This window comes from Capricornis sumatraensis, chromosome 5 (genome assembly GCF_032405125.1).
Source record: "Capricornis sumatraensis isolate serow.1 chromosome 5, serow.2, whole genome shotgun sequence".
Lineage (NCBI taxonomy): Eukaryota > Metazoa > Chordata > Mammalia > Artiodactyla > Bovidae > Capricornis > Capricornis sumatraensis.
Window position 1 is genome coordinate 123,842,433 of NC_091073.1, and position 16,059 is coordinate 123,858,491.

At 49.7% G+C, this 16,059-nt stretch overlaps 1 protein-coding gene across 1 annotated transcript in view; it reads right to left on the reverse strand.

Annotated features, from left to right (window-relative positions):
* Positions 1-698: 698 nt before the first annotated feature.
* NCAPG2 (non-SMC condensin II complex subunit G2) overlaps positions 699-16,059 on the reverse strand; it is a 63,678-nt gene continuing 48,317 nt past the window's right edge. The window contains exons 24-27 of the mRNA XM_068972740.1: positions 15,204-15,307; positions 11,265-11,365; positions 10,001-10,100; positions 699-971 (exon numbers count right to left, since the gene is read on the reverse strand). Coding sequence (XP_068828841.1) covers positions 920-971; positions 10,001-10,100; positions 11,265-11,365; positions 15,204-15,307 — 357 coding nt within the window. The 3' untranslated portion in view covers positions 699-919. The remainder of the gene's footprint in view (positions 972-10,000; positions 10,101-11,264; positions 11,366-15,203; positions 15,308-16,059) is intronic.

Genomic DNA, 16,059 nt, shown 5'->3' on the forward strand with positions numbered 1-16,059 from the left:
CATGGCTTAGTTAAGCAGCAAAGGTGTTCAGGGTCTCAGGTTCAGAGTTAGCTGCGACAGGCAGCCTGCCTCAGCCTGCAGACGCCCCACGGGGAGGCCTCCCCTCCTCACCGTTGCTGCACAGGCCGTTCTTGGAGGGGCAGAGGCCCTGCGCCATCGGAACTGCCCGCCTTCCTGCTGGTGCTGAGAGGGAATGTGCGTGTGTTCAGCGCAGCGCCCAGGATGCAGGCTGCCGGCCTCGGACCGAGCCAGGGCTATCGGGACCTGAACGCAGAGACCCCAGTAACAGGGGTGCTGAGATGAAGTCAGCAGGACGCAGCCAGGGAGGCTCTTGGGAAGAAAAGCTGGCTCAGTGTTGGGCTGGTCTGTGTGCCGTGCACACAGCCTCAGGGCCCCGTCCATGCCTGGGGGCAGGGGGCGGCTGCGGCAGGCCCCCTGAGCGGCCCCCTCCCAACACCTACCTGGCCCCGCCATGGGTCTCACCGCTGCCCCTGGCAGAGAGCCAGGCCTGGCCCAGAACTCAGCCCTTATCCCTGGAGGGGAAAACACACACTAGTATTTATTAATCAAGTGCACAAAAAGTTGCCACCACTTTATTACTCAGAGTTTGCAAGCAATATTATACATAAGTCATTTTTATAACAATCAGGTTTGCTAAAAAATTGTCTTTTTTTCCATGCAATGGGGGTTTCTGCACCAATGACACCTAGAACCTGTTAAATTAAATGCATCCTCTGTGCAGGCACTCCACAAAAATGTAAAGACCTTTGAGTTTTCTACTCATACCCACCCCAAAAGAAGCCCTGCCTCTTCTCTATTATATGGGTTATTAACGTTAAAAAAACTAGAAAAATACAGTCACCTCACTTTCTGTAAAGTCCTTTTCGTGTATTTTTACATGACCAAGACGTTGGCTTGGTTATGAATTCAAAAGTGCTCCCAAAGTTCTTGATGAGGACTCGTAGAGAAACCTGAAACAGAGAGAGAGAGAGTCAGCGGCAGACACGCGCCCACACGTCCACAGCGCGGGCGCCACACGGCCTCCAGCAGGCAGAGCGCGGGCGGGGCAGCCGGGGCCCGCAGGCAGCGGAGTGAGACCGCACCAGACTTGGCGCTGCGCCGCGACAGGCCGCCTGTGGGAGCTGCCCCCCACCCCACCCCGGGCAGATGGAGCACCTCACAGGGCCGCGCTCGCCCCAGACGGACGGACGGACAGAGCACCTCACAGGCCCGCGCTCGCCTCAGAGAGTCAGACAGACAGAGCACCCAGGCGGGCCCACACTCGCCCCAGGACAGACGGACGGACGGACAGAGCGCCTCACAGGCCCGCGCTCGCCTCAGAGAGTCAGACAGACAGAGCACCCAGGCGGGCCCACACTCGCCCCAGGACAGACGGACGGACGGACAGAGCGCCTCACAGGCCCGCGCTCACCCCGGACAGACGGACGGACAGAGCGCCTCACAGGCCCGCGCTCGCCTCAGAGAGTCAGACAGACAGAGCACCCAGGCGGGCCCACACTCGCCCCAGGACAGACGGACGGACGGACAGAGCGCCTCACAGGCCCGCGCTCACCCCAGGCGGACGGACGGACGGACAGAGCGCCTCACAGGCCCGCGCTCGCCCCAGACAGACGGACGGACAGACGGAGCACCTCACAGGCCCGCGCTCGCCCCAGACAGACGGACGGACAGACGGAGCACCTCACAGGCCCGCGCTCGCCCCAGACAGACGGACGGACAGACGGAGCACCTCACAGGCCCGCGCTCGCCCCAGACAGATGGACGGACAGAGCGCCTCACAGGCCCGCACTCACCCCAGACAGACGGACGGACAGACGGAGCACCTCACAGGCCCGCGCTCGCCCCAGACAGACGGACGGACAGAGCACCTCACAGGCCCGTGCTCGCCTCAGAGTCAGACAGAGCACCGAGACAGGCCAACACTCTCCCCAGGACAGACAGACGGAGTGCCTCACAGGCCCGCGCTCACCCCAGGACAGACAGACAGACAGAGCACCTCACAGGCCCGCACTCGCCCCAGACAGAGAGACGGACGGACAGAGCACCTCACAGGGCCGCGCTCACCCCAGACAGACGGACGGACAGACGGAGCACCTCACAGGGCCGCGCTCACCCCAGACAGACGGACGGACAGACAGAGCACCTCACAGGCCCGCGCTCGCCTCAGAGAGTCAGACAGACAGAGCACCCAGGCGGGCCCACACTCGCCCCAGGACAGACGGACGGACAGAGCGCCTCACAGGCCCGCGCTCGCCGGCGCGCAGTCCGCCCCGCACAAGGCCGCGCCCTGGCCCCAGGAGGGCCCGCTCGAGGTGCTGACACGCTCGGGCAAGCAGTGCGGCCTGGGTGCCCTCCCACGCCCACGGTCAGCGGCCCGCTGCGCGCCGGTGAACGAGGCCCGCTTCCCCAGCAGCGCACGACGCACACCACTTCCTCTACCGCCCGCGGCCCGCACACCCTTCACCTCCCACCCCTGCACCCCCGTGCTCGGTGATGCTTGCTGGGGGCTCACAGATGCGAGGCAGCTTGTCAGCCCCTCGCCTTGCTTCTCCCTTCCCTGAGCTCCTTCAGAGGGTGTGGACCAGCCAACCTCTGCGTCCCTGCTGACACGAGGCACGATCTGGGCCCCAAATGGCCTCTCAGCTTATTTCCTCTTCAGCCCGGAGCTGTCATGGGCACTTGGGCCTGCCTGAGTCCTGCTCCAAACAGTATCAACACAGGCTCAGGGTAACTGGACATCTTCTAGTAGCCACGTTCAGAGAGATCAGGAGAAATCAGGTGAAATTCAAGAAATACAGGTGGCCCTTGAACAACACAGGGGTTTGGGATGCCAACCCTCTGCGAAGTGGAAAATCTGAATATAACTTAGCCCTCTGAGAACGTGGCCCCCCACATCCACAGATTCAGCCAGCCAGGACAGGGCAGTCCCAGAGTATTTACCCCGGAGGTACCTGCATACAAGTGGACTCACACAGTGCAGACTTGTGCTGTCCAACAGCCAACAGCGTATCTTACCTAACTCCATACATTGAAGGAAGGCGGCCTGTAAGCAACACAGCGTCGCCGACGCAGCTCAGGGCCCCTGCACACCAGCAGCGGAGCCTGTGCGTTTCCACAGCAGGGCTACATCTCCAGTAAGACTCATGTGTCCCAGCTTTCACAAGGGGCCACGTGGAGGCCAACACAGGAAAGTTTTTAAGATGTTTCTTTGTCTCAAAATTCAGGGATCTGGTTCAGACTCAGGTGTGCTGTTGTGGCGGAGCACCGCCCTTGGCAGGTGGTCACTACTGTGTGCCATCACCCGCCCCCATCACCAGGCAAGTGAGCACGCGACCACTGGTGGTCCCTCTCAGCCGCTGGTCAGCGCTGCGGTGGCTCAGCCCACAGCAATCAACTGTCAATGACCAATGGTGAGTGGTCTTGCTCAGCCACTGGTTGGCACCGCAGCGATTCCCTTAAGGGACCACCTGTCCGTGAGTGACCGTTAGTGCCAATTCAACCAGCTGTCGATGGTGGCTGTTGGGTGGTAAGCGAGGCAAGAGGCAGGCCCCAGCCTTGTCCCTGGTGCCCCGGCTCACCCCACCTTGGGCCAGCAGGTTATCTGGGGCTCCAGAGCCCTCGCCAAGGCTGCCTGCCAGCCGTGGCCCAGACCTCAAGGCAGTGGTGAGCCTCGCGCACGCCTGTGTCTACACCCTCACGGCGGCGGTGGTCTGCATGGAAGCAGTCTGCAGGAACTGCCCCCCTCCACTGCCCCCGTTTCGGCCGCCTGAGGAGTCGAGTGTCAGTTGGGTCCCGAGAGCCTGGCTCTCTCGGGGATGAGAGCTGAGCAGGGTCTGGGGATGGCCCGGCCCCGAGGGAGCCGCCAGCTGAGCCCTGCTCCTCAGCCAGGACTGTGACCTCGGAGGGTGACATGAGTGTCCTGGGACCGTGCCCTTTCTTGTCAGAACAGAGAAGAACATTCGTGTGGTGGAGATTTACAGGAACTTTGCTACCTGACCGTGACTCGACCTCAAGGACGAAGGATCTGACGCCGACAAGTCTGCCACAGCCAACCACACCCCCTCAGCTTGCCTACACAAGGGCTCTGCTGACAGGTTTCGGGGAGTCTGGGGTTTCTGTGGCGTGAGCCACACATCTCTGCATGTGGCCCTGCTGTGACCCTTTCTCTGCCCCGCACGCCGCAGTCTCAGTATTGCTTGGCCGCGCTGTGCGTGGGCCTGCGGGCTTCTGTTGAGGTCATTTTTCTCTCCAGTCTCACCTAAAGTTTACTTACAGAAACAACAACAGAAAAGAACCTTGACAAGTGCGTATGTCTTTAGCCTGCCATGAAAACTCTCTCCCAACGGTGGTCGCACGGCTGCCTCCCCTAGGACCCTCCTTCACAACGGTGTCTGTCCTGCTCTGGGTTGCCCTGCATGGAGGCCGTTTGGACCCCCGAGGAGCTGAGGCTCTGGTTCATCAGCTGTGCTTCCAATGAAGGGCTTTTAGTTCGGGCTGCAGCTGATCTTTTCTTTAGACTCCTATCGGTGTCTGGCTGGCCCAGCCCTGCTGCCTCGCCGATGGCTGCCTGCCTGTCTCTCTCACTGCTCCACCACCGCACACGTGCCGTCACGTGTGTCTGCGCCCTGGGGATGCGGCGGGGGGTGGAGACAGCAGGCAGTGGGCAGCACGGAGCCCACGGAAACCACCAGCAAAACAGCACGCAGGTGTCTGCTCCCGGGACACAAGGGCGCCTCGGCGCCCCTCCCGCCTGGCTCTCCCGGCAGGCGAGGCTCTGGAGGTGCAACGAGACAGCACCCAACGGACCAGTCAACAAGACACTGACCCCCCTGCAGAGACGGCCGGGGTGTCTGCTCAGAAAACACTCACTTCCCAATTAACGCCCCACTGCCTTAAGCTCTAACTAGACCAAAGGGCTCCTAGAGCCTTGAAGGCAAACCTGCCTTAATGTCGCTATGCTGACAAAAATAAATAATATTTAAAAATACAGTCTCAAACCTTAGCTGCATGTCCTCCACTGGACTGCTCTTTATGTTTCGGTGTCTAGGTCCCTCTTTTCCCTCACACACTGGTTTTTCTACAGTGTGCGTCCTGAATATTTAAGAAGGAAGCCAGTGTTTCAGCCTCTACCTATCTCCTTTCTTAGGACATTTCCTCCTTAAAGGGAGTAATTCTTTCTTGCCATCTGTGTATCAGCTCAGCACAGGAAACCGCGTGTAGTTCTGGAAACAATGAATAAACAAAACGTTGCACTTTGTTGTTCAGTCACTGAATCCAACTGACTCATGATTCTTGTCAAGGGCTCAGCCATTAGCCCTCCAAATCTTACACACCTGTTTTTAAATTCTATGACTATTCTTTTCTTTTCCATAGAGTAAGTTCTGAACTTCTAAGGCCTTTTTTCTGTCAATGTTAACTAATAACACAATTCAAGTACTCGCCTTGAACGTCTGTGCAAGTGAAAATGTCCCTCAGAGCAGTTCATACCATACTATTCAAAAAAACTGTCCTTACAGACGGTATTTCTAACAAAGAAATCCTGTAAGAGGCTCACATTTCTGAGGTTATGACTATGTCGTATGACAATTACTTGTCATTATCTGGTGTGTAATTCTCACAGCCTTACTGAATATCTGCACTGCCCAGTTGTTGAAAGCCATACCACCTGCAACGCGCCCAATCTCGTCTGGTCTCGAAAGCTAAGCAGGATCGGGCCTGGTTGGTACTTGGATAGGGGATCACCTGGGAACACCGGGTGCCATAGGCTTTCTGCCTCCCTCTCCTGGCTTCCCAGGTGGCTCAGTGGTAAAGAATCTGCCTGCCAATGCAAGAGACAAGGGTTTGAACCCTGGAACAGGAAGATCCCCTGGAGAAGGAAACGGCAACCAACTCCAGTATTCTTGCCCGGGAAATCCCATGGACAGAGGAACCTGGTGGGCTACAGTCCATTGGGTCACAAAGGAGTCAGACACGAGTGAGCGACTAAATGGTGAGAGTGTTTTCAGAAACACACACACACACACACGCTCAGTTTCCTCCACATCAGAGGCTCACGTTCCTCTTCCCCACAGACGCAGAAATAAAACAGGTTCATAAAACATAGAGTCTTCTGGTTTCTCCCTCAAAGATCCTTCTTAAACTGCACAGGAAACAGTCAGCAGTCTCCAAAATAAAGCATGCAGCTGAACGCGTGTGCTTGGCGGATGACCAAGGACACTCCAGCCCCCTCCTCCAGTGCCCGGCTGCCTGTCACTGAGGCATGGCGCCAAGCAGGTCGGCAGGGACACTGGAGGGCTCCGCACAAGGCTCCACCTTTGCCGGGAGGCCGGACTGCAGGGGCAGCACTGCGGGGCCCGGCCCTCCAGGCCCTCCAGGCCCTCCACGGTGCCTGCTGGCTGGGGGAGTGCACGGGCGCGGCGTGGCTCGCTTGGCCCGGCAGCTCTCAGCACCGCCATGCATGCAGGCCCCCTGAGTTCCCAGGGCCCAGACGGGCAGCGTCCCCTCAGGAGGCCTCGGGGCCTCGCCCTCCCGGGAGTCAGGGTCAGCCTCGGGCTGCACGTCCTCCCCAGTGGGAGCATGGCTCCTCCACACTTCAGCGTTCGCTATAACCCTCACCAGCCCCAACCCATCACACCCGCACCCTGACAGGAACGTGACTGGGAGCTCAGGCTGTCCTGTCACTGTGCAGTTTCTGCCTCCTTGAAACATCACTAACACTCTGAAAATGTTCACCAAACGAGGCTCAGGAGCCGTCTTAATACCTAACAAAATGGATTCTATGGAGAAAAGCACTGCTAGAGAAAAAGATGGACCTCTCATAAAAGTAAAACGGTCAATTCGTCAAGAAGATATAGTAGTTCTAAATTCGCATGCTCCTAATATCAGGATAACAAAACATACAAAGCAAAACCCCTCTATCGAAAACAGACAGGCAGATCCAGCAAGCAGAGTATCAGTAAAGACAGAGATGAACTCACCACCACCAACAGGATACAACTGCCATTTAGACGCCTTCACCCAACAACAGCAAAACATGCGTTCTTCTCAAGCTCATATGGAACACTCACCACGATAGGTCACATATTAGGCCATAAAACACACCTTAATAAATTTAAAAGAATAGAAATCCATACAGTGTCTTCTCTCAGATAACATGGAATTAAACTAGAGATCAATTACAGAAAAATAACTGGAAAATTCAGAGATTAAATAATATATTTCTAAAGAACACATAGAGCAAAGAAGAAATTTCAAGAGAAATTTTAAAATATTTTTAACTAAGTGAAAATGTAACATAGAAATTTGTGCCATGCTGCAAAAGCAATGCTTAATCAGTAATAATAATCTAGAGCACCAACTGAATATATCAGAAAAGCAAGAACATCCAAAATCAGTAATTAGGCTTCTACCTTAGGAAGCCAGAAAAAAAAAAAAAAGACTAAATTAAATCCAAGCAGGCAAAAGAAAAAATAAAAATAAAAATTAGGACAGAAAGCAAAAAAATTAAGAAAAAGAAATCAATAGAGGAAATCAAAGAAACTAAAATCTGGCTCTTCTGAAGATCAATAAAACCAATACGCCTCTTTGTTGTTGTTTAGTGGCTAGGTTGTGCCCGACTCCTTTGTGACCCCGTGGTCTGAAGCCCACCAGGCTCCTCTGTCCATGGGATTTCTCAGGCAAGAATACTAGAGTGCGTTGCCATGCCCTTTGCCAGGGGATCTTCCCCACCCAGGGATGGAACCCAGGTCTCCTGCTTGGCAGGCAGATTCTTTACCACTGAGGCACCAGGAAAGCCCAACAAGCCTCTAGTCAGGCTGGAAAAAGAGGATACAAATTACTAATATCAGAAATGAAAGAGGGGACATGACTACAGGCCCCATGGACATTGTAAGAGATAGTTAAGGAATACTATGCCCACAAAGTGGACAACCTAGATGAGATCCAAATTCCTGAAAGGCACAGTCTGCCAAAACTATTTCAAGAAGAAACAGACAGCATGAACAGAAAGTGAAAGTCACTCAGTCACGTCCAACTCTTTGCGACCCCATGGACTGTATAGTCCCTGGAATTCTCCAGGCCAGCATACTCGAGTGGGTAGATGTTCCCTTTTCCAGGGGATCTTCCCAGCCCAGGGACTGAACCCAGGTCTCCCGCACTGCAGGCAGATTCTTTACAGCTGAGCCATCAGGGAAACCCAAGAAGACTGCAGTGGGTAGCCAATCCCTTCTCCAGGGGATCTTCTTGACCCAGGAATGGGACCAGGATCTCAAAAACTTGAATAAATGATTAATAACCTTCCAAAGCGTCAGACCCAGATGGATTCACTGAAGAATTAATTCTGCGAAATGTTTGAGGAAGAAGTTTACCAATTATTTACAGTCTCTTTCAGAAGAAAGGGAAGGAATACTTTCTAACTCATTCTATGAGGCGAGCACCTCCCTAGTAGCAAAGCCAGACAACACATCACCAGGAAAGACAACTACAGAATGACCTCTCTCATGAGAGCCGCTCAGTCATGTCCGACTCTTTGCAACCCCACAAACTATACAGTCCGTGGAATCCTCCAGGCCAGAATACTGGAGTGGGTAGCCTTTCCCTTCTCCAGGAGATCATCCCAACTCAGGGATCAAACCCAGGTCTCCCGCACTGCAGGTGGATTCTTTACCAGGTGAGCCACAAGGGAAGCCCAAGAATACTGGAGTGGGTAGCCTATCCCTTCTCCAGCGGATCTTCCCAACCCAGGAATTGAACCGGGGTCTCCTGCGCTGCAGGCGGATTCTTTACCAACTGAGCTATCAGGGAAACCCCACAGATGCAAAAACACTCAATAAAACATAAACTCAACAGTATATTAAAAAATTACATACCATGACCAACTGGGATTTATCCCAGATATGCAAAGCTGGTTTGATATCTGGAAATCAACTACTGTAACCTATCACATCAACAGGCTCAAAAAGAAAAATGATATGATCCTGTAAGTAGATGCAGAAAAGGTTTCTGACAAGATCCAACACCCACTATGATAAGAGCCATTTGTAAATCAGGAGTAGCCGGGAACATCCTCAACTTGCTAAAGAACGTCTACAGCTAACATTGTGCTTAATGGTGAGAAACAGGAAGCTTTCCCACTAACATCTTGTGTAAGACAAGCAGTTCTTTTCACCACTCCCTTTCAATACCGTCCTGGAAGCCCTAGCTAATGCAGTAAGGTAAGAAAAGTAAAGAAAGGTCTACAGATTGGCAAGAAGGCAAGGCTGTCTTGTTAAAAGGCAGCAATTTAGGGTTTTGAAAGCCTTTCTTCTAAGGAGAGAGTAGATCTAGAAAGTGGTTTATCTCCTAGGCTTGTATAAAACGAATTACCTGGTTCAAAGCCCTGTAACACCTAACCATATGGTGTTCAGAAAATGGAAGGGAAACACTGCTTCTGTGGCTGGTCTGAGAGTCAGACACAATTCAGAAAAGAGTCTACAGGACATCGCACAGCATGTCAAAACCAGTACACGGCAACAGAGACCGCTGGTGGGAAAACAGCTATGAGCGCACTCTTAGAGAGGAGTCCCCGAGGCAGCAGCGGGCCACCCGACAGCAGGCAGCAGCGCGCGCTGCTCCAGCCTCCAGAGCGACCTCCCCACTTCCACCATGCACACCCGTAAACAGACGATTGCATCCTATGAAGACCCCCGTTTCAAAAATGCAGCAAACCGCCAAATATAACCTGCTTAGGGTTAAAATCATACAAAGTGAGTTTGTACGCCCTTACTTTTCTAGGGTAGAATCTCATAAATAACAGTTTTGTTTTGTTTTTAAAGACAGAATGGGGAAGCAGTTAAAACACGCGCCAGGGGTCTTGCCGACAGTCAATCCCCAGTTGTCTACCTGCCTGCAACTAGCAGAAATGAGAGTGAGATCTAACATGGGTTAAGGAAAGCCTAGCGGAGCTCAGGTAGTCACAGCTGGTGTATACTTGGTGCCTTACCTTTCCAAGCTATCCTCCTCCAGAGTGATCTCCATGAATGTCTTTAGTTTCCTCTCAATGCTAGCTGCAACATCCTTCACTTTTGGACTCTTATGTTTACCTGTTAAAGACAGAAAAATATTGAACACAAGCAATCAAAAAGCACACGCACTTCTTCAACGCAGGAACAATTTTAGTGAAGACAAAGCCTCCTATCCTCGCCTACGTTAGTGCCTCATTGACCTGTGGAACAGAAATAGTCCCTTTAAAAGGATGCTAGAAGATCCAGTGAGGGATTTCAAAAACACTCGCTCACATCTGAGGTAGTTCTCAAAGGCGCGGTCCCATTCTGCTGTCCGTGCCACCAGACTTCATCATCACCATCTTCAACAGTGATGAAACGAACACATTTCAGAATCATCATCTGCCTGGCAAATACCTAAGCACTTATTAAGTACGAGGTGCTCATTCACTCCGCAATCTCCATTCTCACACCCTCCACGTGGGGAACGTCCCTCACCCACAGACGCTCCTCAGTCACCTCATAACCTCCACGTGGACAACGTCCCTCACCTTGCTGACTGGCCCCCAGGAGACATGCCCTCAGGCAAGTCTTTCCGGATTCCCGGCTGGGGTCACACTAGCTACAAATTCCTGTCACGAATCTGCAGCCTGCTATGCATTCATGCTTGTGGGGATAACTTGTTTGCGGAGAGCCCCCCATGCATAATGCCTTAGAAAATAATTTGAACGTTACTAAAACTAGTCAAAAAATATAGAAGCACAGCAGTAGTCACGTGCAGAGTTATTACTCTATTTTACACTTTGGTGAGCAACTCAGAGGTATCTCTATTTTTCCAGTAGTATTTCAACTGGCTATAACACTCAACAGTACACACAGTTAAGCGAAACACAGATATGTAAAATATTAACACCAAAACACACTATCATTGGCAAAAATGATTCCGACTTTTAAACATACACGATAAAGGCAATAAATGACAAATCAACAGAAATTTGGTCTGAGGTACAGAGAAGGAGAAATAATGTGTCCTAGGAAGAGTGGACAGGAGATACGTTAGGGAACTATTGTGATTCATGCTGGTACAGGGCAGCTACACAGCAGATGCCCAGGCAGACAGCACATGTGTGGAACATGGAAAGCTGGGGGAAAGCGCCTTGAGAGCCTGACTGGCAGGGGACTCATTCCCAAACAGTCTAAAATGGATCAACGTAAGACACACTCGGCAGTATCACAGGTAATATAAGAGGAGACTTAACCAACCTTTATTAATAACCAAGATAATGTGCACAACAGCTGTGAGACATACGATGCCTTCAATATCCTCAGAAATGACACAAGCCTTCAATTCATCTAAAAATGACCTGAAACAAAGGAAACAATGTGATTACTTAATGGTACATCTTAATCCATTACAGAAAGACAAATAATGGCCAAGATTCATCAGTGCAGTTCAGTCCAGTCGCTCAGTCGTGTCTGACTCTTTGCGACCCCATGAGTCGCAGCACGCCAGGCCTCCCTGTCCATCACCATCTCCCGGAGTTCACTCAGACTCACGTCCATCGAGTCTGTGATGCCATCCAGTGATCTCATCCTCGGTCGTCCCCTTCTCCTCCTGCCCCCAATCCCTCCCAGCATCAGAGTCTTCCAATGAGTCAACTCTTCGCATGAGGTGGCCAAAGTACTGGAGTTTCAGCTTCAGCATCATTCCTTCCAAAGAAATCCCAGGGTTGATCTCCCTCAGAATGGACTGGTTGGATCTCCCTGCAGTCCAAGGGACTCTCAAGAGTTTTCTCCAACACCACAGTTCAAAAGCATCAATTCTTCGGCGCTCACCCTTCTTCACAGTCCAACTCTCACATCCATACATGACCACTGGAAAAACCATAGCCTTGACTAGACGGACCTCTGTTGGCAAAGTAATGTCTGCTTTTGAATATACTATCCAGGTCATAACTTTCCTTACAAGGAGTAAGCATCTTTTAATTTCATGGCTGCAGTCACCATCTGCAGTTATTTTTGAGCCCCCCAAAATAAAGTCTGACACTGTTTCCACTGTTTCCCCATTTATTTCGCATGCAGTGATGGGACCAGATGCCGTGATCTTAGTTTCCTGAATGTTGAGCTTTAAGCCAACTTTTTCACTCTCCTCTTTCACTTTCATCAAGAGGCTTTTTAGTTCCTCTTCACTTTCTGCAATAAGGGTGGTGTCATCTGCATATCTGAGGTTATTGATACTTCTCCCAGCAATCTTAATTCCAGCTTGTGTTTCTTCCAGCCCAACATTTCTCATGATGTGCTCTGCATATAAGTTAAATAAGCAGGGTGACAATATACAGCCTTGACGTACTCCTTTTCCTATTTGGAACCAGTCTGTTGTTCCATGTCCAGTTCTATCTGCTGCTTCCTGACCTGCATATAGGTTTCTCAAGAGGCAGGTTAGGTGGTCTGGTATTCCCATCTCTTTCAGAATTTTCCACAGTTTCTTGTGATCCACACAGTCAAAGGCTTTGGCATAGTCAATAAAGCAGAAATAGATGTTTTTCTGGAACTCTCTTGCTTTTTCCACGATCCAGCGGATGTTGGCAATTTGATCTCTGGTTCCTCTGCCTTTTCTAAAACCAGCTTGAACATCAAGAAGTTCACAGTTCACGTATTGCTGAAGCCTGGCTTGGAGAATTTTGAGCATTACTTTACTAGCGTGTGAGATGAGTGCAATTGTGTGGTAGTTTGGGCATTCTTTGGCATTGCCTTTCTTTGGGATTGGAATGAAAACTGACCTTTTCCAGTCCTGTGGCCACTGCTGAGTTTTCCGAATTTGCTTGCATACTGAGTGCAGCACTTTCACAGCATCATCTTTCAGGATTTGAATTAGCTCAACTGGAATTCCATCACCTCCACTAGCTTTGTTCGTAGTGATGCTTTCTAAGGCCCACTTGACTTCACGTTCCAGGATGTCTGGCTCTAGATGAGTGATCACACCATTGTGATTACCTTGGTTGTAAAGCTCTTTTGTACAGTTCTTCTGTGTATTCTTGTCACCTCTTCTTAATATCTTCTCCTTCTGTTAGGTCCAGACCATTTCTGTCCTTTATCGAGCCCATCTTTGCATGAAATGTTCCCTTGGTATCTCTAATTTTCTTGAAGAGATCTCTAGTCTTTCCCATTCTGTTCTTTTCCTCTATTTCCCTGCACTGATCACTGAGGAACGCTTTCTTATCTCTTCTTGCTATTCTTTGGAACTCTGCATTCAGATGCTTATATCTTTCCTTTTTTCCTTTGCTTTTCGCTTCTCTTCTTTTCACAGCTATTTGTAAGGCCTCCTTGACAGCCATTTTTCTTTTTTTGCATTTCTTTTCCATGGGGATGGTCTTGATCCCTGTCTCCTATACAATGTCATGAACCTCGGTCCACAGTTCATCAGGCACTCTATCTATCAGATCTAGTCCCCTAAATCTATTTCTTACTTCCACTGTATAATCATAAGGGATGTGATTTAGGTCATACCTGAATGGCCTAGTGGTTTTCCCTACTTTCTTCAATTTAAGTCTGAATTTGGCAATAAAGAGTTCATGATCTGAGCCACACTCAGCTCCCTTACTGTATAGAGCTTCTCCATCTTTGGCTGCAAAGAATATAATCAATTTGATTTCGGTGTTGACCATCTGGTGATGTCCATGTATGGAGTCTTCTCTTGTGTTGTTGGAGGAGGGTGTTTGCTATGACCAGTGTGTTCTCTTGGCAAAACTTTATTAGCCTTTGCCCTGCTTCATTCCATATTCCAAGGCCAAATTTGCCTGTTACTTCAGGTGTTTCTTGACTTCCTACTTTTGCATTCCAGTCCCCTATCATGAAAAGGGCATCTTTTTTGCGTGTTAGTTCTAAAAGGTCTTGTAGGTCTTCATAGAACCATTCAACTTCAGCTTCTTCAGCATTACTGGTTGGGGCATAGACTTGGATTACTGTGATATTGAATGGTTTGCCTTGGAAATGAACAGAGATCATTCTGTCGTTTTTGAGATTGCATCCAAGTACTGCATTTCGGACTCTTTTGTTGACCATGATGGCTACTCCATTTCTTCTGAGGGATTCCTGACCACAGTCGTAGATATAACGGTCATCTGGGTTAAATTCACCCATTCCAGTCCATTTTAGTTCGCTGATTCCTAGAATGTCGACATTCACCCTTGCCATCTCCTGTTTGACCACTTCCAATTTGCCTTGATTCATGGACCTGACATTCCAGGTTCCTATGCAATATTGCTCTTTACAGCATCGGATCTTGCTTCTATCACCAGTCACATCCGCAGCTGGGTATTGTTTTTGCTTTGGCTCCATCCCTTCATTCTTTCTGGAGTTATTTCTCCACTGATCTCCAGTAGCATATTGGGCACCTACCAACCTGGGGAGCTTCCCTTTCAGTATCCTATCATTTTGCCTTTTCATACTGTTCATGGGGTTCTCAAGGCAAGAATACTGAAGTGGCTTGCCATTCCCTTCTCCAGCGGACCACATTCTGTCAGATTCATCAACCACCATGAATTCCAGATTTCAGAGAATGGGAAATACCACGTTTCAGTAACATGGGATGATTAAAATCTTTCCACACTCTTCACTGTAAACATGACCAATCATACAGGTGAGACACTAAAATCAGATGCTGCTGCTAGTAAGAGAACAGGGATGTTCTGGTAAGTGAATGAAGCCCTCTGCATACTTATAATATCACAAGAAAGACATAACATGCTATTGAAAGATAATTCACAGCTGTTGAAATGATGCTTTGGAGTCTGCAGCAAACATATCCACTGTGGAAGGTCCGCAGGCATTAGCCATCTGCAGGGCTCTCCCTCGTGTGGCCCATCAGTGCTGCCTGTGCACAAGACACCCTGGAGTCAGGCCAGGTGATGCCCGCGTGGAGAGATGAGCACGTACCCAGTGAGAACCACACGGAGCCTAACCAAGCACCCACTGTCAGAAGCAGTGCGGTGCACAGTAACGCTGCACATGTTTCCCTCTGAATGAACTGGAGTTACAATAAGCATAACCAGAGACTATGTGGATGAATGCTCCTTTCAGAAAGTTAAAATTTCTCTTTGTAGAAGTATAATGCTAATATCTTGAGAGTAAAAGGAAGAGAGCCAATGTTACTGAGAGCTTACAGCCAGAGGAGTAACAAGACAGTAAAGAGAAAAGGATTACCTGACTATATTCGGAGACTTTATTATTATTCCTATTAAACACCTTGAAAATGGCGGAAGGGCTGAAAGACCCTCTGGCGGGGTAAGCTCTTCCGTATCAGAAACCTAAAAAAAATTCAAGTTAGTAACATGAATTGAGACTGAGACTGGGCTAAGCACTCGTTTTATATTTCTCTGAACTTTCCTACAAACTTGAAAAAGGCTTTCCAGAAACTCAAAGTAAGTATTTTTGTTAACTTTTGGAATGGCTATCATAATCATGATTCACAGTGGTATCAATCAATTGGACAGAAGAAAAAAGACACATGTCACTCGACAAGCCCTCTGTCAAACACTCTTTGATTATCTACTTTTGTCAACAATGTGTTTCTACACTAAGCAAATTTAACTGTTATTCTTATTAGCCTAGATCAGGTTTTCTCAACTCAAACTTTTTCTATAAAGCAGTAAAATAGTAAATGATAAGTAGTAAACATTTTAAACTTTGTGGGCAAAATGGTCTCAGCCACAACTACTCAATTCTGCTGTTATAGCACAAAGCAGCCACAGGAAAAAAATGTAAATAAATGGGCCACAGTGGCCCACAAGCCACTGATGGACTCACAGTTGTCAGCTGTGTGCCTTGCGGGCCTGAGTAACTTCCAGTTATTAGGCTGTGTATAGGCTAGGAATCACGATCCTAAACCAGAATGATCTCCCTTCAAGCTTTCAGGAGGGCCTGAAATTCTGTTAATGTCCTACAATTTTGTCAACTTCTTTTACATTTGTGATTTCATAATACAACATTTGTAGAAATTATATGTTTGCATTTGTATATTTCCATGGTATTTCCTGTCAATCTCTCCCTTCCATACTGA